Here is a 16,952-nt window from a genome sequence, read left to right as displayed (position 1 = left end):
ATAAGTTATATCAGTTGAACACTGGTAAAGATCTCCATTGCTATAAAATCTTTAAATAATAACCATGGTTAAAAAGGAATGTTACAAACAAAACCTAAACATTCTGAGTCTTACCTGGTCATGGTGGACAGCTTGAGGACATTGTTGAGTGTAGAGACCTGAATGATAAGACAGAAAAGGACCCTTTAACCAAACATCATGATGAATTTTGCAGTTAATCTAAATTGAAATAATCCTCAATCCCTCATTCCTCAAAATGCCAAGCAAACTAATTATGGTTCATCACGAAATGCAAGGCCTCTAAGTACAGATCCAACTCTTGTAATTTGGGATCCCAACACTACTTGTTAATAATACAGAAAAATGCATGCATCAGTTTGAAAACAGTTCAGAGGCCAGAGATTATTAACATACCAGTTATTTAGCTTCCACACCAAATATACTAAAACTGATCTGGGATAAAACTGATATTGAGTTAACTTGTCCATTTTAATTCATGTTTTGCACCCTACTATTTTCTGCTATAAAAAGGTAGAAATTAAACCTAAAAATCAGAATTATAGCTGCCAGCAAAATTATTAAGTACATGTACAGAAAACAAATGTGCAACTGTAGCCCATTACGTCTCTAAATCCCAATGTTACATAGCCAAAGACAGATAAACCCTCTACTGACCAGGTGTGGATGAAGATGGAGTTCATTGAAAGAGTTTGTTGTAAAAACATTTTCTTTCACCATTTTTACCGTCTGTCTGAAAATAAAAATCAGAACAATTAAAAATTAGAAAACTATAAAAGGTACAAATATTTGCATAGTAATTGCAGAAGGCAATTAATTCCCTAGTAGCTGATTTTAAATGAGGGATAAAATTTATATATTTATAAAATATGCCTTCAGAATGCCTAACTAAACAATCAAGAATCACTTACTGAAACTAGTATTTGGAAGTAAATGAATAATTTCTTTTGAATTTCAGATTATCTTTTAAACAATATTAAAATTTATTTTGCTATGTATGTGTTTCCATTATCTTTCTGTTACCAATTTGCTCTCCCACTATCACATTTTTATTCCATTCACTGCATCACCTTCTTGGCTATGGAGAATTAACAGGGTTAGGCAGAAAATGAGAAAATGTAACAAAAACAAGTTTGCCCCTTCTCTTCTGACTGTGCTAACTCATTTTGCAGCATTTCCCCTGGGTGCCTGTTGACCTCCAGTACTGTCCAATGGCTTTTCGTTATGAGGGCTATATAAGCATCTGCTAATTCAATGATAAGCAGTTGATAAGGCAATCATATCAGGAATCAGAAGATCTTGTTTTGACAAAGTTGCCTCCCATTCCCATCATCTAATACTTTCCAAATAAAGTAATTTTGCTGATCAGAACTTGCCCAATTACCAGATCTTTGAAAAGAAATCAAGATGAATGGCTATGCCTTTTGCAAGGAAAAAATTGCATAGAAATCACTTCATTGTATGGAGAAGTCCTACCTGGGTATCTCTGGTATCTCAGGGTTGTTCTTAAACAAAGAGGAGGTTTTCACAGGAGTTTTCACCTTCATCTTTACTTTATCCACTGGATCTTCCTTAATCTTCCTCTTCTTTGGAGCCAAATTAGGTAATCGCTCACACTGAGGTAGTTTCTCAATGCTCTTGTATTTTCTCTTCATAATTTGAACTTTTTGGTTTGGACTGTTAAGAGAAGAGTGGTCATTTCTAGAGTTCTGCTGTTTCTGATATTTCCCTTCAGTGGGATGTGTCTGTCTCTGAAAATAATAATGAAGACAAGAGCAAGGGTAAAGCTTTGCATTTTCACATGATCAGCATATTTCAATACTTTCCAGCAATCCCTTGGGTTGAAAGGAAGTTAAAAAGCCAAAGTTTATGACAGCAACAACTCCTCAATGCTTCAGGTGATATTATGTGTTACAAATCCAAAGTTTATAAACCAGTACCAAAATAGACCAATCTTAATTGATGGTACAATGAAAGCTTGAATGGGGTTATGAAATCTCTTCTGAACACTACCTGATAACAAGTTTGGGTGTTTGGCTTGGCTATTAAAGATTGAAGCCAGGTTTTGGCTGTTTTACTGCAAAGAAATTGCAAGATGTTCACACCTGTAGACAATGTTAAGTCCATCCACAAGACTGTGAGCAGCATGTTAATTTCCAAGACACTGAAGGGGATGTTAGGTTGCAAAACCAATTATGCTTTAACCCATTTAGTTATTTCCAAATTTAAATGGAATTGGTACGTCAAATAGAAATGTGCGCAAATGAGTATATGGAGGGGGGGAGCAGTAGGTGGGAACATACAGTCAGATTCAAAAAACCCAAGTTCATGAGGATTTAAACAGGACTATAAACTTCAGCTAACTTTGGCTAAAAGAAAGAAAGAATTTCCAAGGTAATCTTCGTGGTGAAAGAGAATTCGTGGGTTAGAAATCATCCATCTGGAAAAGGAAGCAAGCCACTGAAGCTTTGAATCCCACACCAGGTTGGTCTCAGGGCTCTTTGCTTCTTCCTGAAACAAAGGCCTAAGCCGTCCCCATCCACCACTAGCCTCCTCCTCCTCCTCCTGGCCAAGCTCGTCCTCGCCCTGAACAACTTTTCTTTCAATTCCTCTCATTTTCTGGAGGTCAGACAGGTGGCCTTGGGTACCTGCTCGGGCCCCAGTTATGCCGGTCACTTTGTAGGGAATGGGAACATTCCTTGTTCCAGTCCTATTCCGGCCCCCACCTACACTCTTTCTCCAGTACATCGATGATCTCATCGGTGCTGCTTCCCTCCGTTGTCTGGAATTGGAAAAGTTTATTGATTTCACTTCCAATTCCTATCCCACTCTCACTTACATCTGATCCATCTTTGACTCCTCTCCTCCCTTCCTCAACATCTACTTCCATTTCTGGGAAGAGGCTGGCCACCAATATCAGACAAGGAGAAAGTGAGGACTGCAGATGCTGGAGTATCAGAGTTGAGACTGTGGTGCTATTCCATTCTCCCACTTCCTCAGTCTCATTTGTATCAATGATGCCAACTTCGACAAAGGAGCCTTCGAAACGTCCACCTTCTTCCTCAAGAAGGACTCCCCAACACTGTTGTTGACAGGGCCCTCAGTCAGGTCCGAAATATCTCCCGTATTTCGGCCCTCACCCCTCTTGATTATTATTCTTACACACCTTATGAACTGTCAATATATTTGCTCCTCTATTTCCTGCTGACTCTGAGTGCCTATATAATAGATTCTCAGTAAATTGGATGCCCCTTTCACATTCCTAAGTTCTACCAACAAAACCTTGTTTGAGGATCCTTCTAAGATATCATCTCTCCTTATTGCAGTAATTGACTCCTTAATTAATAGTGCTACACCACCACCTTTTTCGACACCCTAAAAGATCAAAAAACCAGAATATTGAGGTAATTGAACGTTTACATGCCTTAAATAATAACTACAAAACGACACCAAACTTCTCAAACAGAAATGAAGCGATTGTTCTCCACTCTCCTCTTCCAAAACAACATAACTAATAAACGAGTGATCCTTTTGCATTTTTACACAAAGCAGTACAGAATATACTCTACAGAATTGAATCAAAGGCATCCCAATGAGTGACAATATTGCAATTATTGTCTCACATAATCTAATCATAAATTTAAGCTTGGTGTTCATTGTTATATAAACGAAAACCGGCCAAAGGAGCAATCAGCTTTTTCTAATTTTTGGACAATCATTAACTTGTGCTAATGAAAAGCAAATTGTAACAGCAATAAGTTTGAAAGACAGCTGAATTAAAATAAGTAGCTGGCTGATTACTTGTGTAGAAATAAGGAAATTAACTATACGTAATGCTTATTCCCATTCAGTCAGAAAGACTGTAATAACTTAAATTCAGAAATCTATAAATGCTTTTGTAGATACCCAACTGGTTCATGCTAATTAAATAATCTTAGACTAAATGTCAAGTATTAATTCCTGAAACATAAGCAAAATTGATTATTTGGCAATTTGTCCCTTGCTGAGCGCAAATTAGTTGTCATTTCCCCTACATTATGACTGTAACTACACTTTAGGGTGACACAGTGGCTCAGTTGTTAGCACTGTAGCCTCACAGCACCAGGGGTCCCAGGTATGATACCAGCCTTGGGTGACTGTCTGTATGGAGTTTGCACATTCTCCCCATGTCTGCATGGGTTTCCTCCCACAATCCAAAGAGGTACAGGTCAGGTGAATTGGCCATGCTAAATTGACCATAGTGTTAGGTGCATTAGTCAGGGGGCGATGGGTCTGGGTGGGTTACTCTTCGGAGGGTCGGTGTGGTCTGGTTGGCCGAAGGGCCTGTTTCCACATTGTAGGGAATCTAATAAAAAGAAATTTAATTGGTCATATTGCATTTGCAATGTTCTTTGATTATGAAAAGTCGTATTTAATGCAAGTTCTTTCATTACAGCTTCTATCTTACTTCAGTGACTTGGATACTGAAACCGAATTACAGGTAAATTGAAAGTGAGGAGCCTCAGTCAACACAGCATGTTCGTACAAAGTAGAGCTACAACCGACAATCCTAAAATTTAGCCACTGAGACAAAACAATGGAATGAATACATGTGAGAGGAAGTACAGCAACACCCCAGACAAAATGCTCCAATCTGAGAGATACTTGAAAAACATAAAACAGTGCCGAATAAGCTCTACATAGTTGATTCAAATTCAAACCAATGAGTGGCAATGTTGTAATTAACATTTCGGATCAGACGATGGAACTAGCGTCGAGGACAGCCACCAGACTACTCTATTATGTTCGGCGTCTGAAAGGCCGAATTATGAGGAAAATCTGGAAAGATGTGGGCTATTCACCTAGAAAGGAGGTGCAGTCACGCAGAAAGATTTCTTAAGTAGTGTTATGGATACAGATCGGCCCATTCACTAAGTACGTCCCAAAATATAGCAGCAAATGAGACAGGAACTCAAACTAATAAATGGGCAAAGTTTAAGAACAATAATATCAGTAACATTCTTCTTCACAAAGTAGGCGTTTAACCGTCGGAAGAGACTTCCAATCCAAATAAATTAGAAGCAAAGTCAACTTAGAAACAAAAAAGTATATAGCAGCAACAGTAGTTTTGAGATGTACTTGGTGAATGGGCTGATCGTCACCCATAATAAATATGGTAAAAAGTATAAAATGCTAACATAGAGTTGTCTGTTACTAAAACAAACATCGACCGCTAACAGATCGGCTCGTTACATAAAACACCCTTCAGTCCAACTTTCCAACGTGTCTTTCACAACGGCCAACCTCACCATCACTTACAGAAACTGCTGGAAGACAATCTCTGAACAGCCGAAGAAGGGTCACTGGACCCGAAACGTTAACTCCTGTTTTTTTTCCCCCCTCTCTCCACCGATTTATTTTTGTTTTCTGATTTCCAGCGTCTGTAGTTCTTTCCTCCCCCCCCCCCCCCAAAAAAACTTACTTAGATCGATGTCGGTCCTGAACACCGACAAAATCCACGTGGAAAAGCACATTACCTGACTTTCCACATCTCTCGAACCCTGGCGCGGACGAACCTTCTTCCTTCGACTGGAAGCCGGGCCCCCGCGATTATTGGCACGATTTAACATTAAGCCATCGTCTCCGGCCATGTCCGCGATTAAATTAAGTTTAACACAACCCAAATTGAAGCTGGAATGACGACTGCTGACCAACTCCAGCAGCTCCACCTTCCACAGAGACTGCACCTGAGTTTGCCGAGCTTTACCATCAAACCACCATATGGCCGCCTAAAAACAGGCTGAAAAATGACTGGAAACCGAGAATCTTCTTAATCTTAATAATTACAGGAACGCTTTATTCTTCGAACGAGAATGACTAAAAAGCAATAAACTCCTATCTAACAAAAATGGGCAAAACAGACTCTGTCCTTGCGATTATTTTTAATAAATTCTCTAAGTGTGGTTTGCTCACACTTATACCGGCCTTTCCAGCCGAATTATTTAAAAATTCTACTTGGTTAGTGATATCAGGCAATATTCTGAGGCAACCCGGTTACTAACTGATGCGGTGTAGGGTCTTTCCATCGTCAATGGTCGCAATGTTGGAGCGCCACTTCCGGAAGCCGCGGGGTTGGGGGGGGGTGGGGCTTGGGCAAGATGGCGGCGGTGTCTGCGGCCTCCGCGAAGAGGAAGAGTGGCGGCAGCCCGGCCAGCGCGAGGGCGGTGTTGACAAGCAAGCGGGAGCCCAGTATCAAGCTGCAGTATCCGGTGAGCGGGCCCGAGCCGCTCAGTTGGTCCGAGGACAACCGGCTCTCCATCACCACCGGCAAAAACATCTACGTCCTGGAGCAGATTTGCGACATCCATAACAACGGGCTGGACATGGTGATCCACAGGACCTCGGTGCCAGCACCCAGCCAGAGCTGCTCCCTCAAGGTAAGTCCCTCCCTGGCAGACAGACAAACCAGCAACGCCCGACAAGCTCTCCGGATTCCTGTGCAGATAAGTTACTGTATCCCCTGTCAGATGCACCACTTGATTATCCTGTTCCTTTTTTTTAAAAGAAAAAGCTCCTGAAAAACATTTCTAAAAATGACTATTTTCCAAACTCACGCTGATCTGAAACGTGATAGCCCCCAGATTTTAGATCGCTAGTTGAATTCCTACGGGACAGTGAGAAGATTGAATGGTGTATGGTTGTGAATAGTCAAAATTTGCCTCAGCTTTGTTTTTCATTTGAATTTTGTTATGAAGAACTGTGGGGTTACAGTGTTGTCACAAGTTTGAATACTTTAATGACACAGTTAGCAGTGCACTGACAAAACTCGTTGTTTTCTCCCCCAGAGTTAGTGGCTAGTCCAAGCATACCTTACAGCTGCAAATGTGTTGCTGGTCAAAGCACAGCAGGCCAGGCAGCATCTCAGGAATAGAGAATTCGACGTTTCGAGCATAAGCCCTTCATCAGGAATACCTTACTTCCACTATACCTGATTTGCTGCACTAGATGCAGGAAAGGTTTTTTTTTGTTTATGTGTCTCTTTGGCTACCTGTGTGCTATAATCAGATGCCAAGGCAACATAAACTAATCTTATTAGTTTTATTTTTCATTGTTATTAGTTAGAGGAAAGGGGTCCTGATTTTGAAAGACTGCAAACAGATGTTTACCTTAAGATTTCAGATCACACTAAAGTGGGCACCACACCTCTCTAAAGGAGACATTGGACTTGAAAGGAGTGAAGTGCAGGTTCATCAGAATGTTACTAGTTCTACAAGGATTGAATTATAACATGAAGTTACATGACCAGGCTCCTGTTCTCTATAAAAGGGTAAGGGATGATTGAAGTTTTAGGATTTTGAAAAGGATTGATCACTAACAGGAGAGTCTTAATACAAAAGGGAATCATCTTAAAAATCAGAACCAGGTCATTCAAACAGCAGGTTAACATTCCTGGCAATGGGTGGTAGAAGCATGAGACTCTCCCACAAATATCAAATGCCCATTCAATTAATCACTTTAAATCTGAACTTGATTTTTGTTAACTGAGCTAAACACATGGATGGGATTAGAATGCCAATCAATGATCTCCTTGAAATGTGCTCAAGGGCTGAATGGTCAATTCCTATAATAATGTGATTGTGATATATGTTGGAGATGCCGATGTAAGATTTTACTTAGGGCTTCTCTCTTGTTGTTTGGAGTCATTCAGTAGGACTGCATTCATCTAGATAGACACTAGACTGGATTTCCTGACCAGTAAAACCTAAAACCAACACGTGTAGCATTTCCATCCCAGTCAAGTCTCACTAGATTTCAGTCTCCTATCATTTAAGGTTCACCTTAATTCTTCTAGCTTTCTGTTCCAGCCCCAAGTCTCCAAAACCGATTCAGTGCTTGCTATCTGCTCCACTATAAAAAGTTATCTTGTTTCAGACACTATCTCAATACAGTCATAGAGTCATAGGGATCTACTACATGGAAACAGACACTTCGGTCCAACTCGTTCATGCTAGAAATCCTAATATTTACCAGCACATGGTGCATATCTCTCTAAACTTTTCCTATTCATTGGTCCTGTACTTTTTGCAATTTATATAAATGATTTGGATGCAAGCTTAAGAAGTACAGTTAGTAAGTTTGCAGATGACACTGAAATTGATTGTGTAGTGGATAGTGACGAGGGTTACCTCAGATGGGCTAGTGGGCTAAGAAGTGGCAGATGGAGTTTAATTCAGATAAATGTGAGGTGCTGCATTTTGGGAAAGCAAATCTTAGCAGGACATATACACTTAATGGTAAGGTCCTAGGGAGTGTTGCTGAGCAAAGAGACCTTGGAGTGTAGGTTCATTGCTCCTTGAAAGTGGAGTCGCAGGTAGATAGGATCGTGAAGAAGGCGTTTGGTATGTTTTCCTTTATTGGTCAGAGTATTGAGTACAGGAGTTGGGAGGTCATGTTGCGGCTGTACAGGACATTTAATATTGTGTGCAGTACTGGTCTCCTTCCTATCGGAAAGATGTTGTGAAACTGGAAAGGGTTCAGAAAAAAATTACAAGAATGTTGCCAGGGTTGGAGGATTTGAGCTATAAAGAGAGGCTGGACAGACTGGGGCTGTTTTCTCTGGAGCACCGGAGACTGAGGAGGTTTACAAAATTATGAGGGGCATCGATAGGATAAATAGACAAAGTCTTTTTCCTGGGTTGTGGAGTCCAGAACTAGAGGGCTTAGGTTTAGGGTGAGAAGGGAAAGATATAAAAGAGACCTAAGGGGCAACTTTTTCACACAGGGTGGTACATGTATGGAATGAGCTGCCAGAGGAAGTGGTGGAGGCTGGTACAATTGCAACATTTAAAAGGCATTTGGATGGGTATATGAATAGGAAGGGTTTGAAGGGATTTGGGCTGGGTGCTGGCAGGTGGGATGAGATTTGGTTGGGATATCTGGTTGGCATGGAAGGATTGGACTGAAGGGTCTGTTTCCATGCTGTACATCTCTATGACTCTATGATTTACCCATCCAGACACCTTTTAAGTATTGTAATTGTACGAGCCTCCACCACTTCTCTACTTTCTTTCGAAATGTCCGAAGAACCTAACTCTTCAACAGTTTTCCAGACCCTTTCCTCACACCTTTAATTTGTCCAGCCTTCTGTTTAGTATTATTCTCTTCTCTTTGAGGGATGTAAGTTATTATACTCAATATGATAATTTCCAAACTGCAGTTTACGTAGGTTTTGCTTTAATAGGGGAAAGCATTTCCGTTTTGACATTTCAGTGAGCAAGTGCTAAAAGAAACTTGAATCTCTGATATTTTTCAACTCTTAACTATTTAATGTTAAGGTATGGCAGAAACAATAGTCTTATCAGTTATGCTTGTTTTCATGTAAATTCTATTTTAACAACAATAATAATTTTCAAGCTGAAAGCAAATGCTAATTTTTATGTTTTGTGTATTTTAAGGTTGGCTCTCAGGCAGAAGTAAGTGGCTGCAAGGACAAGTTCCTGAGCAAAAAAGATCCAACTCTAAGTCATTCATTAATGATGGACAGGGTCTTTAATCCTGAAGGGGGTGCTTTGTCGCCATTGCGAGGTTTTAAATTTACCAGCTGGTCTCCTTTGGGTTGTGACTTCAATGGAAGGTGTCTGTTAGCATCTTTGACACTGGACAATAGACTGTCCATCCAGGTGAATGTGAACAGGTTGCAGTGGACACCAGCTTTAGATATTACGGAGGTATATGGTGAGATGCTGTATGAGAACAAATATGGGAATTTGGATGCGGATCTGGGTGGGGAGTTGAAGGATTTCTCTGAATTCCAAAGGAGACATTATATGCAGGCTCCTGTTAGAATGGAATGGTCCAGTATCTGCAACACTCAACGTGTAAAAGCTAACAATGAGTGTGAAGACGTGGGCACTGTACTTTTGGCTGTCCTGCTTGAAAATGGTGATGTTGTTATATGGCAATTCCAAATCCCGTTTCATGGCAAAGATTCTATCATTGCATGCAGTACCATTGAATCAGGTATTAATGACCCAAGTGTCCTGGCTTGGTGGGAATACGAACATGGTAGTCGCAAAATGAGTGGGTTGATTGTTGGCAGTTCTAAAGGACCTGTTAAGATTCTGCCAGTGAACTTGAAAGCAGTGAAAGGTTACTTCACTCTCCGACAACCTGTGGTTCTTTGGCAAGAGATGGATCAATTACCTGTGCACAATATTAGATGTATCTCTCTCTACCATCCCTACCAGAAGTGCAGCTGCAGCTTGGTTGTGGCAGCCAGAGGAACATATGTTTTCTGGTGCTTACTATTGATATCCAAAGCTGGACTGAATGTTCACAATTCTCATGTGACAGGCCTCCACACTCTTCCCATTGTGTCTCTGACAGCCAATAAACAAACTGCGAGTTTCTACACCTGCTCTGTTGATGGAACCATTCGAAAGCTGACTCCTCTTTTCACGGATGTAGCAGTAAAGTTTGATCATACCTTAATCAAATTGCCGGAGTCAATTGGCACAGTGAGACTTCATGGAATATGTCTCAGCCCAAACAATGCATACCTCGCTCTTGTGACAGCAGAAGGTATAAACAATGGCCTCCATCCAGCCAGCCGTATGTACCAGGTGCAGTTTATCACATTAAAAACACCAGAAGAAGCAGCTTCTAAAATTTTAGAATCTTCCATTCACAATTTGTTCAAACAAGTGGACTTACTTGACCTTGTACGTTGGCGAGTGTTGACTGAAAAACGTATTCCTCCAGAGCTAGATGAAGCTCTAGACCATAAACTTCAGACCAATCCATCAAATTACTTGTGGCGTTTAAGACTTTTTCTCTTAAAGATTTTGTTTCAGACCCTACAAAAGGCACCCAATGAAGCACTTTGGAGACCAAATCATTGTGAGTCAAAGATTTTGCTTTGTGACAACTCTGCATTGTTAAGCGAGAATAAGAGACAGCCAGATGAGGCAAAGACCAGTTCAGAGAGTACTCAAACAAGCAGAGGAGTTGCAAGTCAAGCCGAGGACTCTTCAGTGGAACCTAAAGATGGCAATACTGAAGAACAGATTCATGAAATGATTGCAAAGAAATTGAATGCAATTCAGACTAACATTGAAGTAGTGGAACTCCATCTGACACGTGAACATATGAAACGAGTTCTGGGTGAAGTGTACCTTCACACCTGGATTACAGAGAACACCAGTGTTCCAACCAGAGGCATTTGTGACTTCTTGACCTCTGATCCCAGCTACGATGATCGGACAGCAAAGGTAGGTCTTTTTTAAAAGTTAATCCTCTGCTCCTCCACCTTCCCTTGTACATGAAAAGCAATGTTTTCAGTGATCACTTAGTCCATTGAAACTCTGCCACCTATGATTCCCAACCAACTGGGAAGAATGGAGATCGTAGCTTCATCCTCCAACTAGGCGGAATCACTAGGGCTAGTGAATGCCACTGGAATATATCTGTGCAAATGGACATTAATCTTCATGTCTCTGTCATGTAGCCTAAATGTATCACTTTCTATTTTTTACTGTACTTTTCATTGGAAAGATCCAAGAGTGTACGTTTATGTTTTTCTGCAAGTATTTTGAGATAAGACTAACAATAATTTTGACAGAAATCCTATGTTGTCAGGAACTCCAAAATGTTGCCTGTCATCGTATTTTGTAATTTTTATCCATCACTATGAAGTAAGACTAATTTTGAAAGGAAAAGAAAATAAAATTCTTTGCTGCTTTCCAAATATCTCAAAACATGAATACAGTTTCTGACAATAGAGTAAACAATGGCAACATATTAGTGATCACAGTGCTGGCAACCCAGGGCTTGAGAGCTCAGATCTCACTATGGTTCATTGTGATCTGTCATTGTGCTTCTACTGAGTTCCAACAAATAAGGTTCACCACCATCTCATCGCATGAAGTGATGGATAATAAGTGTAGCCTCACCAGCATCGCTGACATCCTGAGAATACAGGTGAAAACAACAAGTAAGAGTTGTGTAAAACCCATTCAGCCTACTGAAGTCTTCCTGGTAGTATCCCAATTTGCTAACAAATGTAGTGACAGACTTAATTGACCAAACAATTCAATTGAAAATGGCTCCAAATAAGCTCTGGGCCTTAACACGTATGCATGTTCATGTGCTCAATACAGCTACTATATTGAATTACATTTTTCTAATCTTGATTCAGTTGCATATGAATAATCCCTTACAGAAACAATGCTTTCCAGTTAGGAGGGCAAACAGATGGCAAATGAAATTTAAAAGTGACAAATAAGAAGTACTTTACAGTGGATGAATTAGAGTCATAAAGTCATACAGCATGGAAACAGACCCTTTGGTCCAACCAGTAAATGCCAAATATAATCCCAAACTAAACAAGACACCTGCCTGCACCTATCCCTCCAAACCTTTCCTTTTCAAGTATCTATTCAAATGCCACATCCACTACTTTCTTAGGAAGTTCATTCAACACATGAGCCATCCTCTGTTTAAAAAAAATTGCTTCTTACGTCTTTTTTAAACCTCTCTCCCCTCACCTTAAAAATGTGTCCCCTAGTCTTGAAATCCTCCATCCGAGGGAAAAGACACCTACCATTAACTCTATCTATACCTCCTAATTACATAAACGTCTATCAGATTGCCTGTCAACCTCCTAAGCTCCAGTGAAAGAAGTCCAGCCTTTCTTTATAAATAAAACTTTTCATACCCGGCATCATCCTGGTATATCTCTTCTGAACCCTGTCCAGCTTAATAATCTTTTTACAATTGGGTGACCAGAACTGGACACAGTATTCTAGAAGAAGTCTCACCAATGTCGTGTACAACGTCAACATGACTTCCCAACTCCTCTACTCAGAACTGAGCAATGAAGGCAAGCATGCCAAATGTCTTTATAGTCATTCTGTCTATTTGTGATGCAAGCTTCAAAGAATTATGTACCTGCACCCCTAGGTCTGTCTATTCTACAACATTACCCAAAGCCCTGCCATTACTTGTATAAGCCCTACTCTTGTTTGTTATATCAAAATGCAATACCATACATTATTCCCCAATTGAACTCCATCTGCCATTTTTCAGCCCATTGACCTATTTAATCAAGATCCTTTAGTAATCCTAGAGGACCGCATTCGCTGTCTCCAATGCCACCAATTTTACTGCTTTCCGTAAACTTACTAACCATGCCTTCTATATTCTCATCCAAATCATTTATGTAAATGGCAAACAAGAGGACCCGGAACTGATTCGTGTGGAACACTGCTGGTCATAGGCCTCCGGTCAGAAAAGCGAGCCTCCACTGTTACTCCATGTTTCCTGCTGTTAAGCCAATTATGTATCTAATTGGCAAGCTCACCCTGAATTCCATGTGACCTAACTTTACTCATTAGTGTACATGTGAAACCTTGTCAAAGGTTTTACCAAAATCTAAATAAACAATATCTCCTGCTCTGCCCTTATCGATGTTCTTGGTAACTTTCCCAAAAAACTCAATCAAGTTTGTGAGACTCTATTTTTCTTGCACAAAACCATGCTGACTATCTCTAATCAATTTTTGCCTCTCTAAATGTCTATAAATCCTATCTTATGTCATCACCTCCAACAATTTACCCGCAACTAAAGTCAGACTCTCCGATCTATAGTTCCCCAGTTTCTCCGTGCTTCCTTTCTTAAGCATAGGTACAACATGAGCCACCCTCCAATCATCAGATACTTCATCCGTAGTTATAGATGCAAATATTTCTGCAAGAGGTCTCATAATTTTCTCTCTCGCTTCCCACAACATTCTGGGATACATTAAATTCAGTCCTGGAGATGTATTCATTTTTATAATTGCTAAGACCTCCCGAAATTCCTCTTCTATAATGTGAACTGTTTTTAAAACATCAAAGTTTATTTCTCTGCATTCTTTAGACTTAATTTCTTTCTCCACAGTAAAAAACTTGTTCTTAATGTGTTTGTAGCATCTCTTTGGTTTATCCTTAACCTTATCTGCTAAGGCAATCTCATATTCCCTCTTGCCTTCCTGATTTCTGTCTTAAGAATGTCCCGACAATCTTCATATTGATTGAGATTCAATTGAACCAAGTTGTCTATATTTAAAGTATGGTTCTCTAATATTCTTGACCTGAACCTCAATATCTTTATTTGTCCATTATTCCTTAATCTCACCATCCTTACCCTTCACTCTAACAGGAACTCTGATCATCACATTCTTGATCGCCTCCCACTTGTCAGACTTCTTTTACCTGCAAACATCTACTCCAATCAACTTTTGTAAGTTCTTGTTTCATAGCATTAAAATTTTCCTTATTCCAGTGGAAAAGCTTTCACTTTCATGGAAGGCATATCCTTTTTAAATCATCTTGAAATGAATAGAGTTATGATCGCTAGACCCAAAGTGCTCCCCCCTCTTTTACTTCAGTCACCTGCCTGCCTTATTGCCCAAAAGGTCTAATTTTGCTCCTTTTGTAGTAGGAACATCCATATTGATAAATAAAATATTCTTGAACACATTTGACAAATTCTTCACTGTCTCAACTTTAACACTATGGTAGCCCCAATCAATGTTTGGAAAATTAAAAGTCCCCATTATCGCTAGCTTATTATGCTAACATATGTCTGAGATCTCCCTACATACTTGTTTCTCAATTTCCCTCTTACTATTGGGGACTTATAGTACAATCCCATCAAAGTGATATTTCCTTTCTTATTTGTGTTTTCTACCTATAAATTTTCACTGGATGATTTTTCAGAAATAACTGGTCTATCCTAGTTACAGCAGAATATTCCTTAATTCAAAATGCCATCCCCACCCTCCTTTCTTGCCTCTTTTTATTTCTTTCCAACTGCAATTAAAATCTGGAATATCAAGCTGCCAGTTTTGTCCGTCTCTCAGCCAAGTTTCTGTAATAGTGATGGTGTCCCAATCCCATGTTCTTAAACATGCCCTCAGTTCATCAGCCTTATCTGTAAGACCCCTTGCATTAAAATAAATGCAATTTAGTTCTTTAGAGTTCCTACATACTCTAACTCTCTTTTATCTTTTTTTTTGAATTGACCTGCCTCTCTTCACGTTCTGAACCTTCCCATTAATCTTTCTGTTCACACTGCTATTTAGAAAAGGGGAATGGAGGAATTCTATCAGTATAAAATCTCCTTTAATGGAATGAACAAATCTCTTTACTAAGATATTGGTTCCTTCCAGTTTAGATAGACCCATCCTCTTTGAACAGGTCTTTTCTATCCCAAAAGACATTCGAGTTGTCCAAAAACCTGAATCCTTGATCAATACATCAGCTCTTAACCATCGATTTATCTCCTTCCACCTTTTGTTCCTTTTCTCATTTGAGTTTAGCATTGGGAGTAAACTGGAAATTACTACTTTTAATGTTTTTTTTTTAATCTTCTACCTATCCTCTTTAATTGATTCTGCACTGCTTTTAATGTTTTCCCTGAAAATGTCATTCCCACTGTTATGAAGTTGAAGGTGTGTACTGTACTTTTAAGAGAGTGAATGTTGTTCTGCACTGACAGCTCACAACCACCAATGTATATGACTGGATAGCAGTCTGAGTATACGAGAAAATTGAAAATATGTAACATTTGGTTGTGAAATGGATGTTCGAGTTTTGGTTTCTGTTTAGACAACAATTTGGATATAACCAGTCAGTTTAAATTATGCTAGGAGAAAGTGAGGACTGCAGATGCTAGAGATCAGAGCTGAAAATGTGTTGCTGGAAAAGTGCAGCAGGTCAGGCAGCATCCTGCTCCTTGGATGCTGCTTGACCTGCTGCGCTTTTCAAGCAACACATTTTCAGTTTAAATTATACCCCAGGATACTAAAACCCAATTGAGTTTGAATTTATTGTTTTGCCAACACCAAACAAATGAGACAATCCGATGTTGGGGAAGAATAAAATGTGGGCATTTTGAAAATTGGTCAGAGAGCAGCTGCATCAAGACAGAAATACATGGAGAGCTACCATCTTGCTCTCCGAGAAGTTAGGAAACTCTATATCAAAGGTATCTTTTCATATGAAATATATTCGCAGGAAATCCTCAGCCGGAAGAAGACAGACGTCAAAACCGACAGTGGCTGTATAGTTTTGAAATTAAGTTGATGTAATTTTAATAAGTGTCTTATTGGAACAACATATTGTTATGGAGTTGGAGGCAGATAATAAACAGTTAAGAGAAAAGGGGGCTTAGAATTGTGAATAATTGTTGAATGTTCACTTTTAGAGTTAAAAAATAAAGTGATGTTATTTTCTTTAAATAGTGGAATTTGAGAGTTCTCTGTCACTCATATTTTAATGGATTACAAGACGAGGTGAGCTTTTCTGGATGTTTGGTTAATTAATAGAAGGGTTCACCACCGTGTTGTAACACTACCAACATGTACAATAATTTCTGGCTTCTCAATCTCACCTTTAACAATATACTTGAAACTTTTAGACCATCTTTAATCGTAGCATCAGGAAAGCAACAAACCATCCTAAATTTATGCTCACTGCCACAGAATCTCCTGTCTATGCCTCTGATAGAGTCCCTGATAATTCTTTTAAATCCTGTCAAATATTGCCTAACATAATCGCTTCAAGTATCCGAAAACTGACGACCCCCTCCATTTTCCTAGAGAGAACTATCTCCTTCAACAGTTCCAAAATCTGAATATCTGTTTGATAGAGGAATAGCCACTGGAGACGTTTGAACTACCTTCTTACCTTTCCTGCAGTCACCCACCTATCTGACTGATCCTGCAGTGCTATAACCTTTCTAAGTCTACTAGCCATCTCATTCTGTATTTCATATATGCCCTTAATAATGTTAAGCCTGAAAAAAACATGTTTCAAGAGCACATTATGTATAAAATATGCCACCTTTCATTACGTACAGAAGACATTAAAATGGAAAAAATTAAAAATATATATCAACTACTTAACATGCAA

General features: G+C 39.5%; 2 protein-coding genes across 3 annotated transcripts in view; one reads left to right on the top strand and one right to left on the bottom strand.

Annotated features, from left to right (window-relative positions):
- The window catches only part of ddx31 (DEAD (Asp-Glu-Ala-Asp) box polypeptide 31), an 86,081-nt gene extending 80,173 nt beyond the window's left edge, over nucleotides 1–5,908 (bottom strand). Inside the window, exons 1-4 of the mRNA XM_060841103.1 lie at nucleotides 5,535–5,908; nucleotides 1,495–1,769; nucleotides 676–751; nucleotides 115–158 (exon numbers count right to left, since the gene is read on the bottom strand). Of these exons, the coding sequence (XP_060697086.1) occupies nucleotides 115–158; nucleotides 676–751; nucleotides 1,495–1,769; nucleotides 5,535–5,648 (509 nt within the window). The 5' untranslated portion in view covers nucleotides 5,649–5,908. The remainder of the gene's footprint in view (nucleotides 1–114; nucleotides 159–675; nucleotides 752–1,494; nucleotides 1,770–5,534) is intronic.
- A 239-nt stretch (nucleotides 5,909–6,147) lies between these two features.
- The window catches only part of gtf3c4 (general transcription factor IIIC, polypeptide 4), a 30,849-nt gene continuing 20,044 nt past the window's right edge, over nucleotides 6,148–16,952 (top strand). Inside the window, exons 1-2 of one of the 2 annotated variants that reach the window (XM_060841101.1) lie at nucleotides 6,148–6,434; nucleotides 9,453–11,267. In XM_060841101.1, the coding sequence (XP_060697084.1) occupies nucleotides 6,156–6,434; nucleotides 9,453–11,267 (2,094 nt within the window). In that variant the 5' untranslated portion in view covers nucleotides 6,148–6,155. Of the gene's footprint in view, nucleotides 6,435–7,156; nucleotides 7,325–9,452; nucleotides 11,268–16,952 lie in introns of those variants that run through there. The other variant, XM_060841102.1, reaches the window with a different exon arrangement.

The sequence above is a fragment of the Hemiscyllium ocellatum genome, chromosome 21 (genome assembly GCF_020745735.1).
Source record: "Hemiscyllium ocellatum isolate sHemOce1 chromosome 21, sHemOce1.pat.X.cur, whole genome shotgun sequence".
Classification (NCBI taxonomy): Eukaryota; Metazoa; Chordata; class Chondrichthyes; order Orectolobiformes; family Hemiscylliidae; genus Hemiscyllium; species Hemiscyllium ocellatum.
This window is presented reverse-complemented; position numbering and strand designations above follow the sequence as displayed.